The following is a 24,405-nucleotide window of genomic DNA, read 5'->3' as shown; positions in this document are numbered from 1 at the left end:
ATTCAGAATGAGCATGTTCAGAAAAAAGATCAGTTAGCAAAATATGATGTGAATGCTTATTAGATGACAATTAAGTTAATATACACATGCGTTTTACCATTAGCTTTTGGTAAAACTATAGCTTTAGAAATACATTTTATACATATATATGTTATATACATATATATATATATATATATATATATATATATATATAAATGGTAATTATGCTTTCATAAATTCAAGTAGAATTTAATATAATCTCATTAAATTCCCCATGTCATCAAAGCTTATCCAATGAGAGGACTACAGAGCAGAAAACACATATACTTTGACAAAGACAAGATATGCAGAGGGCTTGAGAAACAATCTGCTTATTTAATAAGGCATCACTTTTCACCTGTCCAATTAGTAAACACTAATAAGTATTAATAATAATTTTTATAAGACTGTGTTACAAGCTAGTGGTAATATATGCCAATACAGCTCTGTAGAAAGCAGTCTGACAATGTCTGTGAAGTCAATTAACAGTTGATTGGTCAAGAAAGAACAGAAGCTTCTGAGTTTGTCAGAGCTGGGCTGAAATCCCACAACTGCTAATGTCTCGGTCTGGACCTTTGGTTCATTACTTATACTTCTTACTTGTAAGAAATGAGACTAATCATAGTATTTGTATCATAGACTTGATGTATTCTCAGCTCTCTCAGGTAAATTGCTCAGCACATGGTTTAATTACTTATGCACCAGAATGAAATGTACTAAAGGCAGAGAATGGAGGGGAGCAGATTTTTCAGGTTCACAGAAAAGCTTGAAGGAATATATACAGATGTGAAAGTACACGACACCTTTGGGAAATGTTTGGAATATAAAATTCATGAGAGCTGTAATGAAATATGGGGAAGAAAAGGCACTTCATTAATTCATCAACATTTAATGAGTACCTACTATATGTCAACCACTGTGCCAACTGCTACAGATGCTAACATATATAAAGTGATTTCTGCCCTTGAGAACTTCATGGTTCAGGTGGGACATTTGGACACGTAAATCAACTCAGAGTACAACAAGAAGTTCAATGTAGCTGAAGCATAAAGTATTTATGAATTAAGCCAGGATAGATTACAAAATGTCTTTAATGCTAAGCTAAGGAATCTGGGACCAGGAAATGAACTATGAAATTGTGATAGTGTTCTGTGGGTTATGAGGAAGCAATAAAGGCTTTCCTGGAAGCCCTGAAATCATCCAATCCTGGGGTCAACATGGAGAAAAAAGTAAGTTCGCTATAACTCAAAGGTAGGGAGACTAATGCAAGGCAGCTTTTGTAAAAGTGCTGGCAACATATGACAGAGGCCTGCCCCGTACCAGGCAGTGATTAGAAAGGGAAGTAAAGTGGTGCCTGGGTGGCTCAGTCGGTTAAGCAACCAACTCTTGACTTCAGCTCAGGTTATGATGTCACAGTAGGTGGGATCGAGTTCAGTATCAGGCTCTGTGCTGATAGAACGGAGCCAGCTTGAGAGTCTCTCTTCCTCTCTCTCTGCCCCTCCCCCATTTGCATGTGTGCATTTTTTTCTCTCTCTCAAAATAAATAAATGTTCAGAAAGGGAAGTATAGCTATAAGAGACATCAATCCTATCGTTTTTGAGAGACAGAGCAGGAGTGGGGGAGGGGCAGACAGAGAGAGACACACACAATCTGAAGCAGGCTCCAGACTTGGAGCTGTCAGCACAGAGCTTGACTTGGGGCTCGAACTCACAAACCATGAAATCATGACCTGAGCTGAAGTTGGATGCTTAACCAACTGAGCTACCCAGGAGCCCCAGACATCAATCTTATCAAACTCAATGTGGCCAAAGGAAAGATCTGAAAACTAACAGAGAAATGACTGTATCTTCAGCATGATAATGGCATGGAGGGAAAAAGGAAGATGGTTTCTAATTAAAAGAGCCGTAACAACTAAACATATGGATATCGCTGGATTCTGAGTCTAACCAAATGTATGAGGACATTTAGGGAAATCTGAATATGGCAGATACTGGATGGTATTGATCAATAATGATGGAAGCTACAGATGAATAATGATCTTATATTTTGAGATGCATAGTGAAGAATTTAGGATCATGATATCTGATATTTGCTTTGAAGTACTTCAGGAAAAAAAGGGATAGATGAAGCAACTGTGGCAATATGTTCATAAACATTAAATCTGGTGGAGGATGTATACAAATTTTATATTTGTATTCAACTTTTATATCTGAAAATTCTTATAATAAAACATGTTTTTAAATGAACTCTATTTTTAGACATTTTTGTTTGATGTACTTAACAGACTTTTACATGAAGAACAACTGGCAGCTAGAAGTTCAGGCCTTGAGAGAATGTGGATTTGGGAACATCTGTGCAGTGGTGATAGCTGAAGCTCTGGGGGTGGAAAGAGTCATCCAGGGAGACAGGGTAGAGCTACAGGAACTACTGACTGAGCACCTAGGGGAAGGCCTCTGTTTTAGGGGCAGGTAGAGAGAGAAAAGAAATCAAAAGGGAGTTAGCAATGTTGTGAGAAAAGGGAGAGCAAAACCAAGAGGGCGAGAGAGGTCAAGAGCAAAGAGAATTGCAAGGAAGAACACTATGAGACGGAAACTAGAGTGCAGTGAGATAAGGAGGTTGGGGATCAGAGGCAGTGGGCACAGGGTTTCTTTATGGGAAATTTTGCAGTAAGATGAGGCATAGCTGGATGGCTGCTTACGGGGAAGCACAACTGAGAAGGGGCTAAAAAAGAATGATCAGAGAAGAATATTACAAAAGAAAGGACAACTTTGGGGAAATTAAAATTAAACCCAAAAAACATTTCTCTAAATCTAACTCCCCTTATAGTTTGAAGCATCTAGTTTATCACTGGAAAACCTGTCTTTTATTGTTAGCCTGTCCTAAAACTTGTTAGTTGTACTTTCTCAATCAGTAATATATAGTAAGTTCCTTAAGGATATGTCTCATGCCCCATCTGTATTTCCTACATGGTAGATGCTAACTAGGTATTTAATTAATTTGGGGGGGGGGGGGGGGGAGGGGGGGGGTGGAGACTAAAGACTAGTTCTAAGGGCAGAGGAAGGTTGAAGAACTCTGGTCCTAGGTCCTCTTTTAGCCTTATGGCTCTGAAGTACCAAAATATTCTGGAAAATGGATTGCTGAAATTGAACACTTCCTTTACAGCTTTCCGGTACAGACTTTTTGACAGACATCAGTATTTCCCACCATTTATTATGCTGCAGTGCTAAAAGTCCACCTCGATAGGCATCAGCACTTCCCACTGTTGGATAGGTCCTAGGTGCCAAGTTCGTAATTTATAATGTGAATACCAAAAAGGAGTTTGCAGTGTTACAGGACGCAGAATCTCTTAACATAAAACCCACTGCCAAAAATTTAAATGTGGAGCCAGGGGACTGTCATCTGAAAGTCCTGATTGAAAGGGTAAAAGAAACCTAACCATTGTGTTTCTAATTGACTTCCTGTTCATTATGAGCGTAAAATTAAAAAGTAACAACACAATTTCAGAAAGTCTACTCTCTTCTTTTTTGCCTTCTTAAATACCAAATGCAAATTACACTTTGTAGTTATCTTTTGTGTAATTTCAAAGAACCAGAATGACCATTCAAAACCGAGGTTTTTTTCTGGATGTGAGATACCTTGCATATTTTATATAAGGAATCTTGTCCATCTCCTCCTGTGTCCTTAAAATAGTCATGGGCTGGGAATGTCCGGTTAATATCCCGGGTGATGGCACTGTCCTGGGGAGACTCCTGTGGAAACATTAGGAAAGAGGTTTAGTAATCAATCATGTACGTACTTGTGTGAGTTTATATAACAAGGTCTTCTCATTTACATGCTTTAAAATACTGCAGGGACATACATACACATATGCATGCCCAGAGTTACTACATCTTCAGGCACCAACTGTTCAAGCGAAAGCAAAATCAAATATTAAGAAAAACAATATGGAAGAAAAGCAACCTGCTTACTGTATATACCTCAAGTATACTCCATTTCTGTTGCAAGGAAGAACAGCTGCTGACCTTTCTATTGTAAGAGAGAAAATGTAATCAAAATGGACTTCCTATAGGAAAATATTCAAGCTAATCTCAAAAGGAGGTAAAATGCTCCCACTAGAAAAACTGGGTACAAAAACTGCTGCTTTAAATGATCCTTTGGCATAAAGCCCATGTGCCAGGTTCTCAAAAGGAAAAGAGAAGTCCCTTAATTGGGGTTTATCCTAAGGGCAAATGGCATAAAAATGCACCCAAGAGTCTACTCAATAGGAAACTAGACCAGCAAATGTCAAGGGATTCAAGTAGGCTATGGGAAAATATCCTTTCTTTTGCCAGTGGAGAAAACTAAATATATGTCAATAATATCAGCAAACTTTCATACCACATAGCAAGTATCCAGGTATTTCTAATAAATACCCCTTGTTAAATTTTATTTGCTCACATGCTAAAGAACTACAGCTAAGAAACATGACCTTCTATTTTAACAATGCATTGTTTTCATAAGACAATAGACTTGCTTCTCCTTGGTGAGACTACATCATATTCAGCATACCATCCAAGAGCCTGATACTCTTGTTTCAAGATGAAAAATTAAAGTGATATTCTTCTCTTGTCCAGTAATTTCTCCAGTCTTTTAGGTAATCATGTTCCTAGGGCCATAAGTATTTTACAGTTGTGGGATTTGAACTTTACATTTAAAAATTTTATTGAACAAGTTTGACATGTAACACTGTATAAATTTAAGGTGTACAGTGTGTTATTCTGATACATTTATATACTGTAATATGATTGTCATTGTATCCATATTTATTACATTTCATAATATATTCATTATACTGTTCATCAGGTCTCAATGGTTTATTTACTACTCAGTACAAGTTTGTACACTATCATTCTTATGCCCCCAAACTCCATCGAATAACTTTAAAGCCTATGCTCTTTTTTTAACAAGTAAACTATTTAAACTTTCAAAGACATTGCCAAACTGCTTTTCTAAAGACCTTTACTGGTATACTACTAGTTTTTAATATGTTATTAGCAGTTAAGGCAACTCAGAACCATGCTGCTCCCTGACAAAAGGACAAAACCCAAGGTGAGACCTGAGACTACAGTAGTTATTGTCTAGTGGCAGCTTCCAGGCTGCAGCACACAGAGAGCAACCTGAAACAGAGCTGGGTGGGGAGTGTCTCCCTGAGTTGAATAAAAAGAATATGGAGAGGGCAAAGCAGCTAGAGTTTGTAGATCAGTCTACTGGATAGGAAAAGCTGAAAAGAAAGAGATCTGCAGAGCTATCTAGAGTCATGAATCATGAAATAAAAAGTGATAAACTGGACTTCATCAAAACTTTAAAGCTGTACTATTCAAAAAAGGCCACCGTTGGGTCGCCTGGGTGGCTCAGTCGGTTAAGCGGCCAACTTCGGCTCAGGTCACGATCTCGCAGTCTGTGAGTTCGAGCCCCGCGTCGGGCTCTGTGCTGACAGCTCAGACCCTGGAGCCTGCTTCAGATTCTGTGTCTCCCTCTCTCTCTGCCCCTCCCCTGTTCATGCTCTGTCTCTCTCTGTCTCAAAAATAAATAAAACGTTAAAAAAAAAAAATTTAAAAAAAAAAAAAAAAAAAGGCCACTGTTAAGAACCTGAAAATGTAAACCTGACCAGGACAAAATGCCTATAAAATCTGATAATGGTGTTGTATCCAGAATATAAAACTTTGAAAAAAGATAAAGAGGCAAAAACAACTGGCTTTAAAAAGGGGGAATGGTGGGCACCTGGGTGGCTCAGTTGAGGTTAACCATCCAGCTCTTGATCTCACGGTTCTTTGTGAGCTTGAACCCTATATCGGGCTCTGTACTATCAGTGCGAAGCCTGCCTGGGATTCTCTCTCTCCCCGTCTCTCTCTTTGCCCCTCCCTTGCTCGTGTGTTCTATCTTCTCTCAAAATAAATAAACGTAAAAAAATAAATAAAAACGGGGTATGGTGGTATAAGATTGAAGAGATACTTCACAAAAGAAGGCATACAGATGGTGAATAAGCACATGACAAAACTTCAGCATCACTCATCATTAGAACAATATAGACTGAAACTACAAAGAGATCCTACTACATACCTACTAAATGCTAAAATTAAAAAGAACCAAGATACCAAGTACTGGCAAAGGGTGTGAAATAACCGGAACTCCCAAAATTTGCTGGTGGGAATGCAAAATGGTACAAATATTTTAGAAACAGTCTGGAGGGTCATATAAAGTTAAACATATACTTCCCATTTAATTCAGTGATTCTACTCCTAGGTATTTCTCCAAGAGAGATGAAAATATGAATACATGCAAAGACTTGACCTTGAATGTTCATGGCAACTTTATCCATATTAGCCCAAACTGGAAACAACACACATGTGCTCCAATGGGTAAATGGATAAATAATTTGTGGTACAATCCAGATAGTGGAATACTACTCAGGAAAACAAAAAAAAACCCATACGTGCAACATGAATGGATCTTCAAAAGCATTTTGTAACTGAGAGGAGCCAGACACAAAAGATTATTTTCCATTAATTCCAAGTGTATGAAATTCTAAAAAAAGGTAAAATTGTACATTATAGAAAGTAGATCAGTGTTTTGAAGAGGCTAGAGTTAAAAGGAGAAAACTGATTATTAAGAGACATGAAAGAACTTTTGGAAGTTTGAATACGGAAATATTACCCATTATATCTATGGTGGTAGTTAAAATGTATTTAATCATTCACTTAAAATTTGTGTATTTTACTGTGTATAAATTACAAGGTTGATTTTAAATGGAAAAATAAAAAAGGACACCCACACAAATGAAAGAGACCCAAGATGATTCAAACTCTTCAGATTAAGAAGAATCCTACTTTAGGTAAATATACAGCTAAATGATAAAAATGATGTAAATCCATATTAACCTAAAGATCTTAAAACAGGGGTATAGCTTAGAGGCACACATAGCCGAGTTTGAAGGTTGGCTCAGTTTCTTAGATGAACAACTTCTATCAGTGTCTGACATGTACATAGAAAAGACTTGATAAAAGTGAAAGGAAGCAATCTCCATCCAGCACTGCTGAGTGCTGGGGCTCTCCTCTGAACCCACACATGTACACTCACCAGTGATATGTGAAATACACACACACACACACACGGTACCTAAAATATATATTTTTATTTTTGTGTACCTTATCCCCCCTATAAAACTATTCACATAGGTATAGAGATTGTGATTTGGTTTTAGATTTTCCACAGAGATTAGCATAATGCAGAGCATACAGTCAGTCAAAGCTTGATAAATATACCTAATAATTTCCACACTCTTCTTTTTAAAAAATTTTTTAAAAATATTTTTGAGAGAGCGAGAGAGTGCACAAGCAGGGGAGGAGCAGAGAGACACAGAATCTGAAGCAGGCGTCAGGCTCCTCAGCACAGAGCCTGACGTGGGGCTTGAACTCACAAACCACGAGACCATGACCGGAGCCGAAGTCGGACGCTTCACAGACTCAGCCACCCAGGAGCCCTGAGTCCAAACTCTCCTTTAGGACTGAGCAATGGCAACACTCATGTGGTCTACAGCCCTACCTAAACCAGGATCTCTAATGCTTAGTGTTTAATTCAAGATCCATGTGAATGAGGAACAAACTAAGTCAGGAAAGAACCTTACTAACTGGATAATTTCAAAGACATTCCAACTAAACATCTGAAAAAAACCAAGAATGCCGAAATGATTGGTTCATTTGTAACTTTCTTGTGTAAAAGGCAGGCAACAGAAAATACCAGTCATGGAAAGTAAAACAGAGTGAAGACTTTGAATCTTTTAGTCCAAAATGCAAAATAAGTTGAATCATCCTACAATTATTAAGAGAAATGAGAAGGAAAGGGGGTCTATATCAGAAATATAAGCTATATTATTGTGGATTAAGGATTTTTTTTTTCAGCCTAGGATATATGAAATCTCTTGAACTCAGTTTTAATTTTACCAAACTCACACAATGTGAAACAGCAATGCAGAGAGAACCATAGGCATATAGGGGATTAAGAAATCTTTACCGTTAGTAAGTCTCTATCTCATGAATAGCTCAAATAAGCAACAAAGGACTGACTATAAACAGTCTCAGTCTCAGTTCTAAAACTGCAGCATGACAGAAACTTACCTTACCTCTAGCATCATCAAGAGAAAAAAAACGCAATAAACTGGATTTAATTAAAATTTTCTTATAAAATATGCCATTAACATCCAAACTGGCAAGGAAGAATTAACACTTTTACTATTTGCAGATGACATGATTTTATATATAGAAAAATCCCAAAGATTCCAGCAAAAAACTACTAGAACTGATAAGTGAATTCAGTAAAGTTTCAGGACACAAAAATCAATGTACAGAGATTTGTTGCACTTCTACACACTAATAATGAAGCAGCAGAAAGAGAAATTAAGAAAACAGTCCCATTAACATTGCACCAAAAATAATAAAATACCTATAAAACAGTGATGAAAGAAACTGAAGATGACACAAAGAAACAGAGTGCCAGGGTGGCTTAGTCAGTTGAGCATCTGACTCTTGGTTTTGGCTCAGGTCATGATCTCGTGGTTTGTGGGATTGAGCCCTGCGTCCCAAGCCCCTGCTTGGGATTCTCTCCCTCCCTCTCTCTCTGCCTCTCCCAGCTTGCATGCACGCTCTTTCTCAAGATGAATAAATAAACTTAAAAAAGAAATGAAAGACATCCCATGCTCATGGACTGGAAGAACAAATTGTAAAAATGTCTATACTGCCCAAATCAATCTGCAGGCTTAATGCAATTCCTATCAAAATACCAACAGCACTTTCAACAGAACTAGAACAAATAATCCTAAAACTTGTATGAAACCACAAAAGACCCCAAATAGCCAAGGCAATCTTGAAAAAGAACACAAAACTAGAGGTATCGCATTTCTAGACGTCAAATTATACCACAAAGCTATAATCATTGAGACAGTATGGCACTGGCACACCAACAGACACGTAGATCAATGGAACAAAATGAAAATCCAGAAATAAACCCATAACTATATGGTCAATTAATCCTTGACAAAGGAGGAATGTACATACAATGGGAAAAAGACTGTCTCCTCTTCAAAAAATGGTATTGGGAAAACTGGAGAGCAATATGCAAAAGAATGAATCTAGACCACTTTCTTATACCATATACAAAAATAAACTCAAAATAGATCAAGGACCTAAATATGAGACCTGAAACAATAAAAATCCTAGAAGAAAGCACAGGCAGTAATTTCTCTGATATTGGCCATAGCAACATTTTTCTAGGTATGTCTCCCAAGGCAAGGGAAATAAAAGCAAAAATAAACTATTGGGACTACACCAAAATAAAAACCTTTTGCACAGTGAAGGAAACAATCAACAAAACAAAAGACAACCTACTGAATGGGAGAAGATATTTGTAAATAACATATCCGATAAAGGGTTAATATCCAAATATATAAAGTACTGATACGTCAGAGAAAGACAAATATCATATGATTTTGGAATTTAAGAAACAAAACAGATAAATACAGAGAGGGAGGTAAACCGTAAGAGACTCTTAAATACAGAGAACAAACTGAGGGTTGCTGGAGGGGTATTGGGTGGGGGGATGGGCTACATTGGTGACAGACATTAAGAAGGGCACTTGTTGGGGCACCTGGGTAGCTCAGTCGGTTGAGCGTCCGACTTCAGCTCAGGTCACAATCTCACAGCTTGTGAGTTCGAGCCCTGCATCGGTCTCTGTGCTGACAGCTTGGAGCCTGGAGCCTGCTTCAGATTCTGTGTCTCCCTCTCTCTCCCCCTAACCCACTAGCATTCTGTCTCTGTCTCTCTCAAAAATAAATAAACATTAAAAAAAATAAAAAAAGAAGGGCACTTGTTGGGAAAAGCACTGGGTATTATATGGAAGTGATGAATCACTAAATTCTCCTGAATTATGACACTATATGTTAATTTGGATTTAAATAAATACATACATAAATAAAAGAACTGATATGACTCAACACTCAAAAAAATGAATAAAAAATTAAAAATGGGCAGGAGACACCTGGGTGGCTCAGTGAGTTGAGCATCTGGCTTTAGTACAGGTCACAATCTTACGGTGAGTCTAAGCCCCACACTGGGCTTGCTGCTGGTCAGCACAGGGCCCACTTCAGATCCTCTGTCCTTCTCTCTCTGCCCTTCCCCCGCTTGCTGTCTCTCTCTCTCTCTCTCTCTCTCTCTCTCTCTCTCTCTCTCTCTCTCTCTGCCTTTCTCTCTCAAAAATAAACAAACATTTAAAAAAAAAATGGGCAGGGGCCCCTGAGTGGCTCAGTCGGTTAAGCATCTGACTTCAGCTCAGGTCATGATCTCACGGTTCATGAGTTCGAGACCCACGTCGGGCTGTGTGTGACAGCTCAGGGCCCCTGAGTGGCTCAGTCAGTTAAGCATCTGATTTCAGTTCAGGTCATGATCTCACGGTTCATGAGTTTGAGACCCACGTCGGGCTCTGTGTGACAGCTCAGAGCCTGGAGCCTGCTTCGGGTTCTGTGTGTGTGTCTCTCTCTCTACCCCTCCCTCTCTCAAAAATGAATCAACATTTTAAAAAAGTTTTAAAAAAATGGGCAGGAGACATGAACAGACGTTTCTCCAAAGAAGACATACAGATGGCTAACAGACATGTGAAAAGATGCTCATCATCAGGGAAATGCAAATCAAAACTACAATGAGAGTGGTGCCTGGATGGCTTAGTCAGAAAAGCATGTGACTCTTGATCTTGGGGGTCATGAGATCGAGCCCCACGTTGGATATAGAGATTACTTAAATAAATACATTTAAAAAAAAAAAACCCAAAACTACAATGAGATATGACCACATACTTGTCAGAATGGCTAAAATTTAAAAAAAGAACGCCTGGGTGGCTCAGTTGGTTAAGTGTCTGACTTTGGCTCAGGTCATGATCTCATTGTTCATGGGTGTGAGCCCCACATTGGGCCCTGTGCTGACAGCCTGGAGCCTGGAGCTTGCTTCAGTTTTGTGTCTCCTTCTCTCGCTGCCTCTCTCCTGCTCATGCTGTCTCTCAAAATAAATAAACATTAAAAAAAAAAAAAAAAAAAGATGGGAGATAAAATAGTAGCTACTTTCAGTATGAATTCATGCAAAGCACCAAGACCTTGCCTGGCATATAGGCATAATAAAAAATAATTTTTTTTTTTTTAAATACAAGAAACAACTGTTGGTGAGGATATGGAGAAAAAGGAACCCTTGTGTACTATTGGTGGGAATGCAAACTGGTGCAGGCACTGTGGAAAACAACAGTTAAAAATAGAACTACTCAGGGTACCTGGATGGCTCAGTCGGTTAAGTATCTGACTCTTGATTTCAGCTCAGGTCATGATCTCATGGTTGTAGGATCAAGCCCCGTGTTGGGCTCTGTGCTGGGTGTGAAGCCTGCTTGGGATTCTCTCTTTCCCTTTCTCTCTCTCTCAAAATAAATAAATAAACATTAAAAAAAAAAAAAAAAAACAGAATTACCCTACCATCCAGAAATCACACTACTAGGCATTTACCCCCCGATTACAAGAACACTAATTCAAAGGGATACATGCACTCCTATGTGTACTGCAGCATTATCTACAATAGTCAAATAATGGAAGCAGCCCAAGGGTCTATTGACAGATGAATGGATCAAGAAGGTATGGTGTGTGTGTATGTGTGTGTATGCGCGTGCGCGTGTGTGTATATATATGTGTATATATATATATATATATATATATATGGTGAACACACGCGCACGCGCGCACACACACACACACAGAGGAATATTATTCAGCCATAAAAAAGAATGAAATCTTGACATTTGCAACAACATGGATGGAGCTAGAGTATAATGTTAAGCAAAATAAGTCAGAGAAAGACAAATACCATAAGATTTTACTCATATGTGGAATTTAAGAAACAACATAAACAAGCAAAGGATAACCAAAGAGAGACAAGCCAAGAAACAGACTAACTACAGAGAACAAACTGATGGTGACCAGAGGGGAGGTCGGAGGGGCAGATGGGTGAAATAGGTGATGGAGATTAAGAGAACACTTATCATGATGGGCACTGAGTAATGGAAAGAATTGCTGGATTACTATATTGTACACTTGAAACTAATACACTGTGTGTTAACCACACTGAAATTGAAATAAAAACTTAATCTAAAAAGAATACAATACCACATGCCAATTAAAAAAGAAATAGGCAAGCAGTACATATATGTGAAAAAAACTAAAATACATCTAGAATGCAAAAAGACAACCTAATAAAACTGACAAAAATTTGAACAGGCACTTCATAAAAGAAAGTATATAAATGGCAAGTAAGAAAATGAAAAGGTTAAGACCACAATGAGATAGCCAGCCAAAATGTGCCAAAAGAGAATATGTAGTGATAAGAAGGGCTACTTTCTGGAACACTCTGAGACAAGTAATTTAATCAATAAGGATTTGGAAAATCAGAATTATAATTCCAAAGTATTAAAGAAAGATTAACCAAAGCAGCATTAATGCAGTTTCTGGAAGATTTTGGGACTTGAAAGAAAAAAAGGAGACTGAAAACACTAAAACAATGACTAAGATGAATTTCACATTGACAAAGCTTTCCAGATATGATGAACAGACATGATATTGACCTATATTTGGAATGAGCTACAAATTATTCTAAAAGGATTTGTTAATTCTATTCTTGAATTATGTCTCTACTTCTAAAGAGAATTCTTTTAAAGAAAATGTTAGATGAATTTACTCCAAGGAATTCTATGAAACAACAATGAAAGTTCTGAAACATTCTGAGAATGACAGACTGTGGCTTAACACAGCATGAAGGTTAAATAAATTAAATGAAGAGGGGTGCCTGGGTGGCTCAGTCGGTTAAGCCTCTGACTTCGGCTCAGGTGATATCATGGTTTACGGGTTCGAGGCCCGCATCAGGCTCTGTGCTGACAGCTCAGAGCCTGGAGCCTCCTTTGGATTCTGTGTCTCCCCCTCTCTCTGCCCCTCCTCCCTCCCTCATGCTCTGTCTCTCTCTCCTTCAAAAAATAAATAAACAAACATAAAAAAATTAATTAAATGAAGAATTGAGAGGGACACGGAAAACTTCAAAATAACACTATGCCAGTTACTTTAGTCATAGATTGGTGATAAAGGTAACTTGACACAGTTATCAGAGAGCTATGGTTTGGAAATTCAAATGCACACAGGAAAGGAAAGTAACACAAAACTAAAAATATACTATAATTGATCAGTTCTCATCAATCTGGCTTCCTTCACCCATTGACCATGGGAGTCATCAGAGAATTAAGGGGTAATATGCCCTTTACAGAAGGTAAATCTGAAAATTCACATGCTGTATTTGAAGTCTTCAAGAATGATAACCACTTACTTAAAATATCTAGTCAACCACTTACTTAAAATATCTAGTCTTAGGAAATATGCTGAAAAATTTGGGAATACATCCATTTGACTTGCCAGAAGCCAAGCTGTACAAAAATGATAAAGAAATTGTAACCTAATGACAAATTTAGTAAGCTCCTGTCAGAATCATTAACTTTGAAAAGATTCTGAAAACAAATCACAGTAATATTATAGATGACTTCTTCCTAAGAGAACACAGCAAAGAGCTGCAAAACAGCCAAACCCAAGGGCTTATAACATTAAGGTTTACATAATGCACAGTGCTTTTACTTCTAAGGAGTTAAGCACAGATGTAGCGGAAACAAGGAACTTTCTGGTGCAATACATATTGGGTAATACTACTCATGGTTAAACTGATGAAGTTTAACCAAATACACCCAAAGTTAACCAAATATAAATATTTACAGAGAATAAGATATTACAAGGGTACGTAAGACAATCATGCTGAGATATAAACCTTAAAAGAGCAGGGAATGGCAAAACGACTATCAGTTGAGATGTGTCCTGTAAATTATCAAAGCTATGACAGAGATGGGGTTTTTTTTTCCCCATCAACTGGTTTTGTTTCCACCACTTCATCCTATGAAAAACAGCTTTAATATCCAGAAGAAAACTAGAGCATCATATGATTATGCAGTCTTAACATCTTGCAAACTTTTTTTGTTAACAGCTAGACAGCAAATAATTTTGGCCTTTTGGGTCATCTGGTATTAAATTTACCCTTGGTAGAGTATAAGTAGCCATAGATAATACGTAAATAAGCACGCATTTCTGCATTCTAATAACACTTTATTTACAAAAACAAGAAGCATGCTGGATCTGCCTCCCAAGCCACAGTTTGCCAAGGCCTTCTCTAAATATACACTACAGTAATTTTTCATGGGCAATATGAACAGAAAGAAGACTTTTTTTTTTTAACGTTTATTTTATTTTTGAGAGAAAGAGAGCATGAGCAGGATAGGGGCAGAGAGAGAGGGAGACACAGAATTGGAAGCAGGCTCCAGGCTCTGAACTGTCAGCACAGAGCCCGATGTGGGACTCGAACCCACGGACTGTGAGATCATGACCTGAGCTGAAGTCGGACACTTAACCGGCTGAGCCACCCAGGCGCCTCCAGAGAGAAGACTTTTGTAGTGATTTTAAATATTTTGTAATGATATTAAATATACTGTTGATTAATTTCATGTTTTACAGACATTCTGTCACAAACGAGTTGCAATAACTTGAAATGTATATCCCTTTGAACATATGCGCTTTTTCATGTTATAATCAACATTAAAAATGTTTGCTGCCTTCTCCAAAAGTCTGTATGCTTCTGTATCCCCAGAGTAGTAAAGGTTTAAATGAAATCCTGTAATAATAGTGACATCCTGTTTCTTACATTTCAATCAGCAATACCAACAATATGTACAGGTCAGAAATCATAAACATATGCACTGAAACATTCCAGACTGGCTAAAATAAAAAGACAATACTAAATGTTGGTAAGGATATGAAACAACTGGAACTCTCAAATGTTGCGAAGGAGGTGTAAAATGACCCAACCACTTTGGTGAATTATGCAGCTGTTACTTGTAAAGTTAAACACACATCTACCCAGATCCAGCAATTCTCCTCCTCAGTATTACACAGGAGAACCAAAAATATACATCCAAGGAAAAAAAAAGTCCAAGAATGTTCATAATAACCCCAAATATCCATCAATAGAAAAAGACAAAAAAATATGGTATAATTATATAATGGAATACAATGCACACTGCTGGAAATAGTTTAATTAAAAATTGTACTCTAGGAGCACCTGGGTAGCTCAGTTGGTTAAGCATCTGACTTCGGGTCAGTTCATGATCTCACAGCTGGTGAGTTCGAGCCCCATGTCAGGCTCTGTGCGGACAGCTCAGAGCCTTGAGCCTGCTTTGGATTCTGTCTCCCTCTCTCTCTGCCCCTCCCCTTCTCGCACTCTGTAGCTCTCTCTTAAAAATAAACATTAAAAAAATAAAAAAATTATACCCTAAAATTTTGGCACTTTTTAAATGTTTATTTATTTTGGGAAAGAGAGAGAAGGAAGCGAGAATCCCAAGTAGGCACCATGCTGTCAGTGCAGAGCCTGACACGGGGCTCAAACTGACCAACTGTGAGACCATGACCTGAACAGAAATCAAGAGTCAGATGCTTAACCAACTGAGCCACCCAGGTACCCCTAATATTTCGGCTCTTTTAAAATGTATTCACTAAAAAATTCCAAGAATCAACACTTCATACTAAAATCTAAATCTCTTTTAGTTCCCCTCTTCATACTCTTGTCAAATGGGACTGTTGCCCAAACACAACCCAAGATTAACAATACACCTTACTGCACTTTAAAAGGAAAAACCTAACTTTTTGTTTTCTTATTTTTATAAAACATTTTTTGCTGTCTTATAATGGGAGGAAATGAGAAAAATGAAAGATAATTTCATAACTCAGATATAACTGTAACTAATGTTTGGTGGAGGTATATGCCTAACTTTTTATGTAATTGTTGTTATAAAAGTTTACACTGTTTTTAAAATTAATTTTTACTAACTGCAAAATGTTATGATCATCCTTTCACGTCTGCCATTTTTTACTGTACAATGATCTGTCACGTGGCTATGCTATAATTATGCTAAATCTCTGACTTTGGAATATTCAGGCTGTTCTACTTCTTTTGCTATCTACAAGGCCGTAAAGTAAAACCACGATTCCTAAAGGAAAAACAGTTTCCACAGTCACTTTGTTCCCCACAAGATCCAGTTTAACCCATGTTTTAGAGTGTGAGTTATACTGCCAATTTGTTCTCCAGAAAAGCATACCAATCAATGTACACACAACATTAATGAGTAGTGCCCTTACAGTAAATACCCTGCTGTTTTAGAATAGTCTTTTATGTACTTGTCCTCCCTCTAGTCTATGTATGACTAACCACTGCATCTAAAGCTGCAAAGAACTACAAATGAAGTTTACTGACTCTATCCCATACTAATTCCTATGCATTTTTTGCTGAACCCACATGGTGACTGATCAAAAGGCACTATCGTACGCATATTTCCTTACTCTGTCAGTTGATGAGAGGGCCTGGAAGCAGTTAACATCCAGTAGCAGTGAGCACATCTACTGCCAGGATCTTGGTTTCTAACACCATTTACAAATAAAAGGAACCAAGACCCCTCAGAGAAATAGCTGATTCCAGGACTGGGGCAGGAAATATACAAGATGAACCTAGAACATCTAGAAGTGCCACAGCGTAAGGAAGTGCTTTCTCTGTACCCTGACCATGAAGAAAACAAATCCACAACAAGAGGAGTATGTCAAAGGGAAAGAAGAGCCAAATAAAAGAGTTCCCAATGGCCAAAGCTGGAACAATTTGAACAAAATAAATGAAAGTGGTACTGGATTACAATCTAAAGTATAAAATAAATACCCATGAGTCACCTACACTTATATAAATAAATGACTGAATAAATAAATGGGGGAAATGAGACAAATATCCTACGCAGAAGAATTCCCAGTAACTTACGCAGACATGCTGCCCTCTTAGAGGAACCCCATTTCTGGTTTGGGCTAGGCATAGTTGACTTCCTTTGGAAGAATACAGTATGGAAAGGGGAAAAAAAGTGACTTAACAGTGAAGAAATCTGACAGACATGCCCTCAGCCAGATGATCCAAGGTCAACATCAACAGTGGGGAGTCATGTTGGTAGTCCCTACCCTTGGTAAGAGGTGATGAAATGGTACTTAACTTATGTGTTCTTCTTCCCCCAAACTCATAACCTTGTGAGAGAAACAGATAAATTCCAGTTGAGGGGCATTCTATAAAATACCTGACCAGTATTCCTTAAGATCATCAAAGTCATCAAAAACAAGCAAGTCTGAAACACTGTTACAGTCAAGAGGTGCCTAAGGAGATATGAGGACTAAATGTAATATACTATCCTGGATAGAATCTGCTACAGAAAAAGGACATTAGGTAAAAATTAAGGAAAACTAAATAAAGTGTAGATTTTGGTCAATATTAACCTATCAATATTGGTTGATTAACTGTAACAAAGATACCATACTAATGTTAAGATGCTAATGACAGAGGAAAGAGGGCAGGTTATATGGAAACATCCTGTACTATTTTCACAATATTTCTGTAAATCTAAAACCATTCTTTCTTTTTTTGAGAGAGTGCATGTGCATGCATGCAAGTGGGGAAGGGGCAGAGAGAGAGGGAGAGAGAATCCCAAGCAGGCTCTGTGGTGTCCACAAACCATGAGATCATGACCTGAGCTGAAATCAAGAACTGGTGCCTTAACTGAGGCATCCAGGTGCCCCTAAAACCATTCTTAAATATAAAATTTATTAAAAGAAAAAAATGGCATTATCTCCTTATACAACATGGAAACTTAGGCTTAGCAAGGTTAAGCTACCAAAGTTCACATACTAATAATGATCTGCACTTATTAGGCACTCAATAAAAAGCTGAACTGAATACGTGGAATAAAACTGGTGAAATGAACACTGTGGGTATAAACAAGCTCAACAGCAATCACAAGGAGACTCTGCTCATGTGACAGATTTACAGATGATTTCTCTCTTGGCCCCAACTCTTATGCCCTTTTAGTGTACAAAATATAAAGCAATGGTGAGGATGTGTTACTTTCTTAAATATTTAAGGTTCTTCTAAAATAATTTCTACAGAAAAAAAAATCTAAGGAAATGATAATACTCATGTACTGTTTCTTTCTCTCCATCTAAGTTTGAAAGTCATCCATTAGTTCAAATCACAGTGGTACCACATTCTGTAATTTTTCTGGACAACTATTTTTGTACCTTACTGTGAGAATTGGCCCACTGAGTAACTTCTCAGGATTAACAAGGTACTGGGAACTGGCGGAAACCCTTTGAATACACACCCTTTGTAAACTCAAGTTGAAAAATAGAAAGCTAAGAATGGCAGGAAGAAAAAGAAAGTACCCAAACAAAGAAAATGTAGTGGAAGGCTGCCATGAGAAATAACCAACATAGGGAAGATTATTATTTCCAAAGTAGCTTGTTGACTAAATAAAAAGTTAGATCTTCTTAGGACTAGCCTATAATGTTATAAATGATTTGTTAAAAGTCATCATGCAACACTTAAGAAAACAGAATAAAATGGAAACCACCCAAACCCCACTCAAATCTATTATATACCTTGTTCTATCTTTATAATATGTTACACAGAAATTTAAAAAAAAAAGTTGTTTTTGGTTATACTTTGCTCTTAAAAAGTCAGCTATAGCTTGTGAGAGTGATTTTAAAGACTTAATTTTTAAAATCCCCTAGGATAAAAACCCCAAAGAAGAAAACTGAAGTTGAAGGGGTGCTGTGTTTACAAGTGAATAAATGAGGACTGAAAACATCCTTGAGGTAAAATCATTCTCTCTTCGTTACACAAAACTCTCATCATTTGTAATTTCATTTCATATGTTCTGGAAACAGCAGAATTGCTTAAGTGAAAAAAATAAAGAGTAAGACTTTTATGCCTATGAAAACAGAGGTTCCTGTGTCTGGAAAAGACCAAGATGGTCCTACAAAAATCTGCAAAACCTGGAGATTTTATTTCAATTGATCATGTTATTTCTAAGCATTTCCGATTTGTTAGAGCCAAAAAAGGTGATTAAGGAAAACAGTAACAATTATCTTGTCTCTTAAACAAATACAGTATCCCTCTTAAGGAATGCCTCACACAGGAATTCTGAAAAATAAAAAGAAGGTATGCATGATATTCTTAGAGATTTCTGAGATTTAACAGACTCCCAGGTTACCATAAATTCTTTGACACTGCATGCAATGTTTTGTGTGTACTTTTCTAAGAAGATTGTTCACAGATTTTAAAGGATTCACTAGAATGTGAAGCTTCACAAGGGCAGAGATTTCTGTTTTGCTCACATGCCATCTACAACTCCTAGAAGAGTGTCCAACAAATGGTAGACACTCAGTAAGGTTCAGAGCCACTTATTTCCTTTTGCCAAATTCACTTTTAGAGACTTAAAAATAATTAAACAACAATAACAAGAGCTAAGATGGATCTGGTGTCATTGCTTTAAGAGCCTTATATGCAGACACATCATATAGACAGATCTGTCTATCGTAACTTACTCTGACATGAGTTCCATTATTTTCCCTATTTGACAAATGAGGAAAGAAGTTAAATCATTTGGCTAGAAAGGGGAAGAGCTGGGACTGGAACCCAACTCTTTTGGCTTTTTTAGCCCCACAGTATTAACCCAAATAAATATACTGGAAAACTGGAAGAAATTCCCTTATCAGTAGTGAGTGGCATTTACAGTTCTTAACATATGATACAAAGTTTTTGTCTTCTATCTAACTAAAACCGACATGACACAGACTTTGAAAATATGCTTTTTCTTTTTTTTAATGTTTTTTAAAATGTTTATTCATTTATTTTGAGAGAGAGAGAGAGAGAGAGAGAGAGAGAGAGAGAGCTTGAGCAGGGGAGTGGCAGAGAGAAAGGAAGAGGGAAAATCCCAGGCAGGCTCAGCGCTGTCAGCACAGAGCCCGATGCCGGGCTCAAACTCACGAACTGTGAGATCATGACCTCAGCTGAAACCAAGAGTCAGACGTTTAACTGGCTGAGCCACCCAGGTGCCCCAATATGCTTTTTCTTTTTACTCATATGAAAGCGCTTCCTTGGATAAAGTCTGCTCAGTGTAAAAGAGACATAACTGAAGCCCTAGTAACATGAAGACAGAGAAATATATAATGCTCTTATACATAAAAACCAAGTAAAGAAAACCTCAACATGTGGCCCTTCAAGAAGTTATTCAAACAAATGGCATTTTCCCTAAATGCTAGGTGGATTCCAAGATGTATCTTAATCATAAGGCCTTTTACATCAGTGGTGGCTCTTTCCCATCAGACTTGAGATTTATGATGTTGGCCTATTTCCAACCTTGGGAGAGAGGCCAAGGGACAAAATATGTATTTGGCAGATTTTCCTGTTTGGGACTTAGTGCCCTGTGGGGGATCTGCAATTTTAGACAGTACACAATTCAGAAATCCACTGTATATTACCAACATTATAACTTATCTTAACCAAATCAAATTATAAAGGAGATAAATCAGGTAGCAGAAAAACTGACACATAATATAAATGATGCAATAAGAGGGTTCTGTTCTTTTCTCTCTTCTTTTCGCCTATGAATGACACTAACCAAAACACAGTAGAGCTCAGTATGAAATACCTTTGTTAATTATCTTTAAGAAAATCATTTCTCAGAGGCAAAATCCATTTGGGTTTCTTTGTTTTTGTTTCATTTAGGAAAGTGCTCTCCCACAATCAGATAACTATACCAACGCCCAATGCTACTAATCTTTCTTTACTCTCTTTTTCCCTTCCAATAAAGAAAACAACTTACTCTAAACCTACACAACAAAAAGACAACTACGTACTATGACAATGAACTGCCACAGAATCTTTATTATACAGAGCAGACTCAGAACGCGGGCTCTGGCAATGCCTGCCAAACAAGTGCTTCTAATTTTAATACATGCTTTAGCACTGGTCAGCTAAACAGTTATATACTTCTAACACTAACTCTATAGCATACAATGTGATAGAAAATTAGATGACTTCAGAAAAGATAGTTTTAAATAAAATAATGCACTGCTATCAGATTGTTTCAATCCAAATATGGCATTATAGTGCCATTCTAAAAATAAGTCTAAGTCCCATGTGATATGCAGTCTTTTAGCTATGTTCATTTCCTTTTAGGGCTCAAGTTTCCCACAGGAAAATTATTCAATGTTTGGCAAAACTGTCCCAAATCATATATAGATAAGGCATAAATGCTAACCACACTGTCAAACTTTTCCTGCTTTGTTATTGTTGATTCTTCTGCACAGTAATCCATCATGGAGAGGAAATACTCAAGAACTGTTACCTGACAAAAATGAACACAAAAAGTGTCATTTTGACTAAAAAGGTGGTAAGGGAGGTAGTTTATGAGTCAGCTAAATTTGAAGTCACAGAATTATTATATACAAAGTCATGTTTCAAACACATGTTTCTGATAACTATGATGATTTCCAAATACTTATTTAAATTATATTATTTGTATTACCAAGTAAGACCATGTATCAAATGCCTTCTTAGTACAGCTTAATACAGATTGTATTGTTTGACTTATATTAATTGCTTAAAGACTTTGTAAAGCATTACATGCTAAGAATAAAATCTTCTCAAAATCACCCACTCATAGACACCACATATACACAAGATCAACACCCATTCCTCAAGCTATATTTTATATAACCAAATAAACAAATTATGATTTCTAAGAAAATATTTAGGAATATTTCATAATGCTTAACAAATACTCAGTTTTACTTTAAAGTTAGTTTCTTCTGGGCACACCCGGGTGGCTCAGTCAGTTAAGCATCCAACTCTTGGTTTCGGCTCAGGTCATGTTCTCCCTGTTCATGAGACCAAGCCCCGTTGGGTTCTAGGCTGATGACATGGAGCCTGCTCGGGATATTCATTCTCTCTCTCTCTCTCTCTCTCTCTCTCTCTCAAAATAAGTATACCTAAAAAAATAAAGTTAGTTTCTTTTGAAAATAACAAGTCTTAAGTCAGAGAATCAAGTATGCGTACTGAGTAGCAAAAATGTATAGCAATTATAAAATGGTTCGATATATTAAAATGATTTTACAACTCCATGGAGTTTCCAGTCTTGGGATAGTTAACACAATTAAAAGAGAATCTGTGTTTGAATGATACTGATCACAAACATCTCCATCTGTGAACTGCTGAACTACATTCAGAATTCTAGAAGAGGTCTGCATTTGTATAAATAGACTATATGTTCTGGATTTCAGTATCTATTTTAGTTATATATTTTAATATAGCTTTCAGGCAAAAATGATGTTTCCTTGAGTCCTGATATAGAAGAAAAATGTTAATTTTTCCATTGAAGAATGAATCTTAAGAAAAAATTATCAATAAATAAAATATTTAGATATTGAAAACTATCTTATTACATCATTAATGTACAAATTTGTAGCTACCTAGATCTTTTTCTATTAACCTAAAAACTTAAAACTTATCAGCACATAGGTATAATACCAACCAAGATAGCAGGACCTGCTAACATGTATCAAATGCTTATTGTGTGCCAAGAGCTTCAGATGTATTAGCTCATTTAATCTTAATAGTTGAGGTAACAGGAACTAAGAGGGATTATGTACCTTGCCCTAGGTAACAGCTATTAAGTGGCAGGGCTAGAATTCAAACTCAAGTTGGCTTGCCTTTCAAACACATACTTTTAACCACTATATATTATATAGTTTCTATTCCTTAAGTGTATAAATAATCCCTCTTCATTCAGGCCTTTGAAGCTTAAAATATCCCTTGACATTATTTTTTTCTTTTTCTAATAAAAATTATTTTCAAATTTCAATTAAAGGAACCCCTCTTCACGTAGTCCCAAACTTCCTTTCTACCTCTAACCTCCTAAAGCTCTTGCTGTAAGACTCAATGACCTGTTCCTTGATGAAGTCCATCTAAATACATTTACCTCAGTGTCCGAGAATTACATAGGAGTAATCTTCCTGCAGAACATACTATAAAAGCAAGACAAAGTACATAAGACATGAGTGCACTTGAGTGCACTGATGGAATAAGCCATTATGGCAGTACTTGAGGGGTTTACAAACCCTGCAAGAAGGGTGGGCCGCTCCAAGCCACTCCACATTCACACAAGGCCTTTCCACTGAGAATATGCCATTTTACAGGAGGCCCGGGAGGTTACTGGGAGATTCTGACCTCTGTGTGACAAAGCAGCAACCTTTTACTGAGTTTCTATGATGCCACCATGCACATTTCTATATACTTAAAACATGACGGTATCTAATTTTCACAGTAAGTCTAATGAAGGGCACAAACCCATTTTACAGAGTAGAAAACAAAGGGCCAGAGATTCCAAAATCCATGCTCTTTCCACTACTCTCCTCTTTATCCTGGGGGGGGGGGGGGAGTATAAAGTAATCACAGTAATAATGTAAAGCTGTTTAATAATTTATATTATTTAATAATTTATATTATTACAGCTTTACATTATTATAACATGCATCTGACCTTAAACCAACTCCTTTAATACTGGTATCATTACTCAAGTATGGGTATCCTCCTGAAGTTCAGACAAATTAAGATTACCTAATCAGTTGACAGAACTAGGATCTAAATTTTGTTTTAACTTCATTTCTAGTACTCTGTAGGCTACAACACACATCCTCAGTACAATGATGTTAATAACACATGACGCTAACATAATCTAAGTACGAAAGGTTTCAGTTACTACAAATACCATGTCATGGAGAAAAAGAACTTTTAAAAATGAAAAAGACTTTTGGGGCGCCTGGATGGCTCAGTCTGTTAAGTGTCTGCCTCTTGATTTTGGTTCAGATCATGATCTCACAGTTTGCGCTGACAGCACAGAGCCTGCTTAGGATTTTCTCTCCTCTCCCTGCATGTCCTCCCTCCCTCCCTCCCCCCGCCCTCAATAAACAAAGATTTTTTTTAAAAAAACGAAACAGATTTTTCAGTCAGATTCTGCTCCCCAGACACCAATGAAGACAGAGACCCACAAATGGCCTTTAAAATTTTTTTTTGGTCTAGCTATAAATAAATGGCTTTGGCAGTGGGGGTTTCCCCATTCTTTCTGGAGGAAAATTCAGAAATAAATCATGATGTTTAATGCTGTAACTTCTGCTTTCTCCCCTAAATACTGTCTTACTAAATCAACATGTATTTATTAAAAGCCAATAGACACAGAATTTATTTTTTAAATGTTTATTTATTTATTTTGAGGGAGGGGAGGGGCAGAGAGAGGGAGAGAGAGAATCCCAAGCAGACTCCCACTGTC

General features: G+C 37.2%; 1 protein-coding gene across 2 annotated transcripts in view; it reads right to left on the bottom strand.

The window, feature by feature from the left end:
• The window catches only part of RABGAP1 (RAB GTPase activating protein 1), a 166,914-nt gene that overhangs the window by 35,725 nt on the left and 106,784 nt on the right, over positions 1 to 24,405 (bottom strand). For both annotated transcript variants that reach the window (XR_006195809.1, XM_042912623.1), the window contains one exon: positions 3,657 to 3,770. Coding sequence is in view for 1 of the 2 variants with exons in the window: in XM_042912623.1 (XP_042768557.1) it covers positions 3,657 to 3,770 (114 nt within the window). In the remaining variant the exon portion in view is untranslated. The remainder of the gene's footprint in view (positions 1 to 3,656; positions 3,771 to 24,405) is intronic.

The sequence above is a fragment of the Panthera leo genome, chromosome D4 (assembly GCF_018350215.1).
Source record: "Panthera leo isolate Ple1 chromosome D4, P.leo_Ple1_pat1.1, whole genome shotgun sequence".
NCBI lineage: Eukaryota > Metazoa > Chordata > Mammalia > Carnivora > Felidae > Panthera > Panthera leo.
The sequence above is the reverse complement of the archived record's forward strand: the minus strand, read 5'-3'. Positions and strand labels throughout refer to the sequence as shown.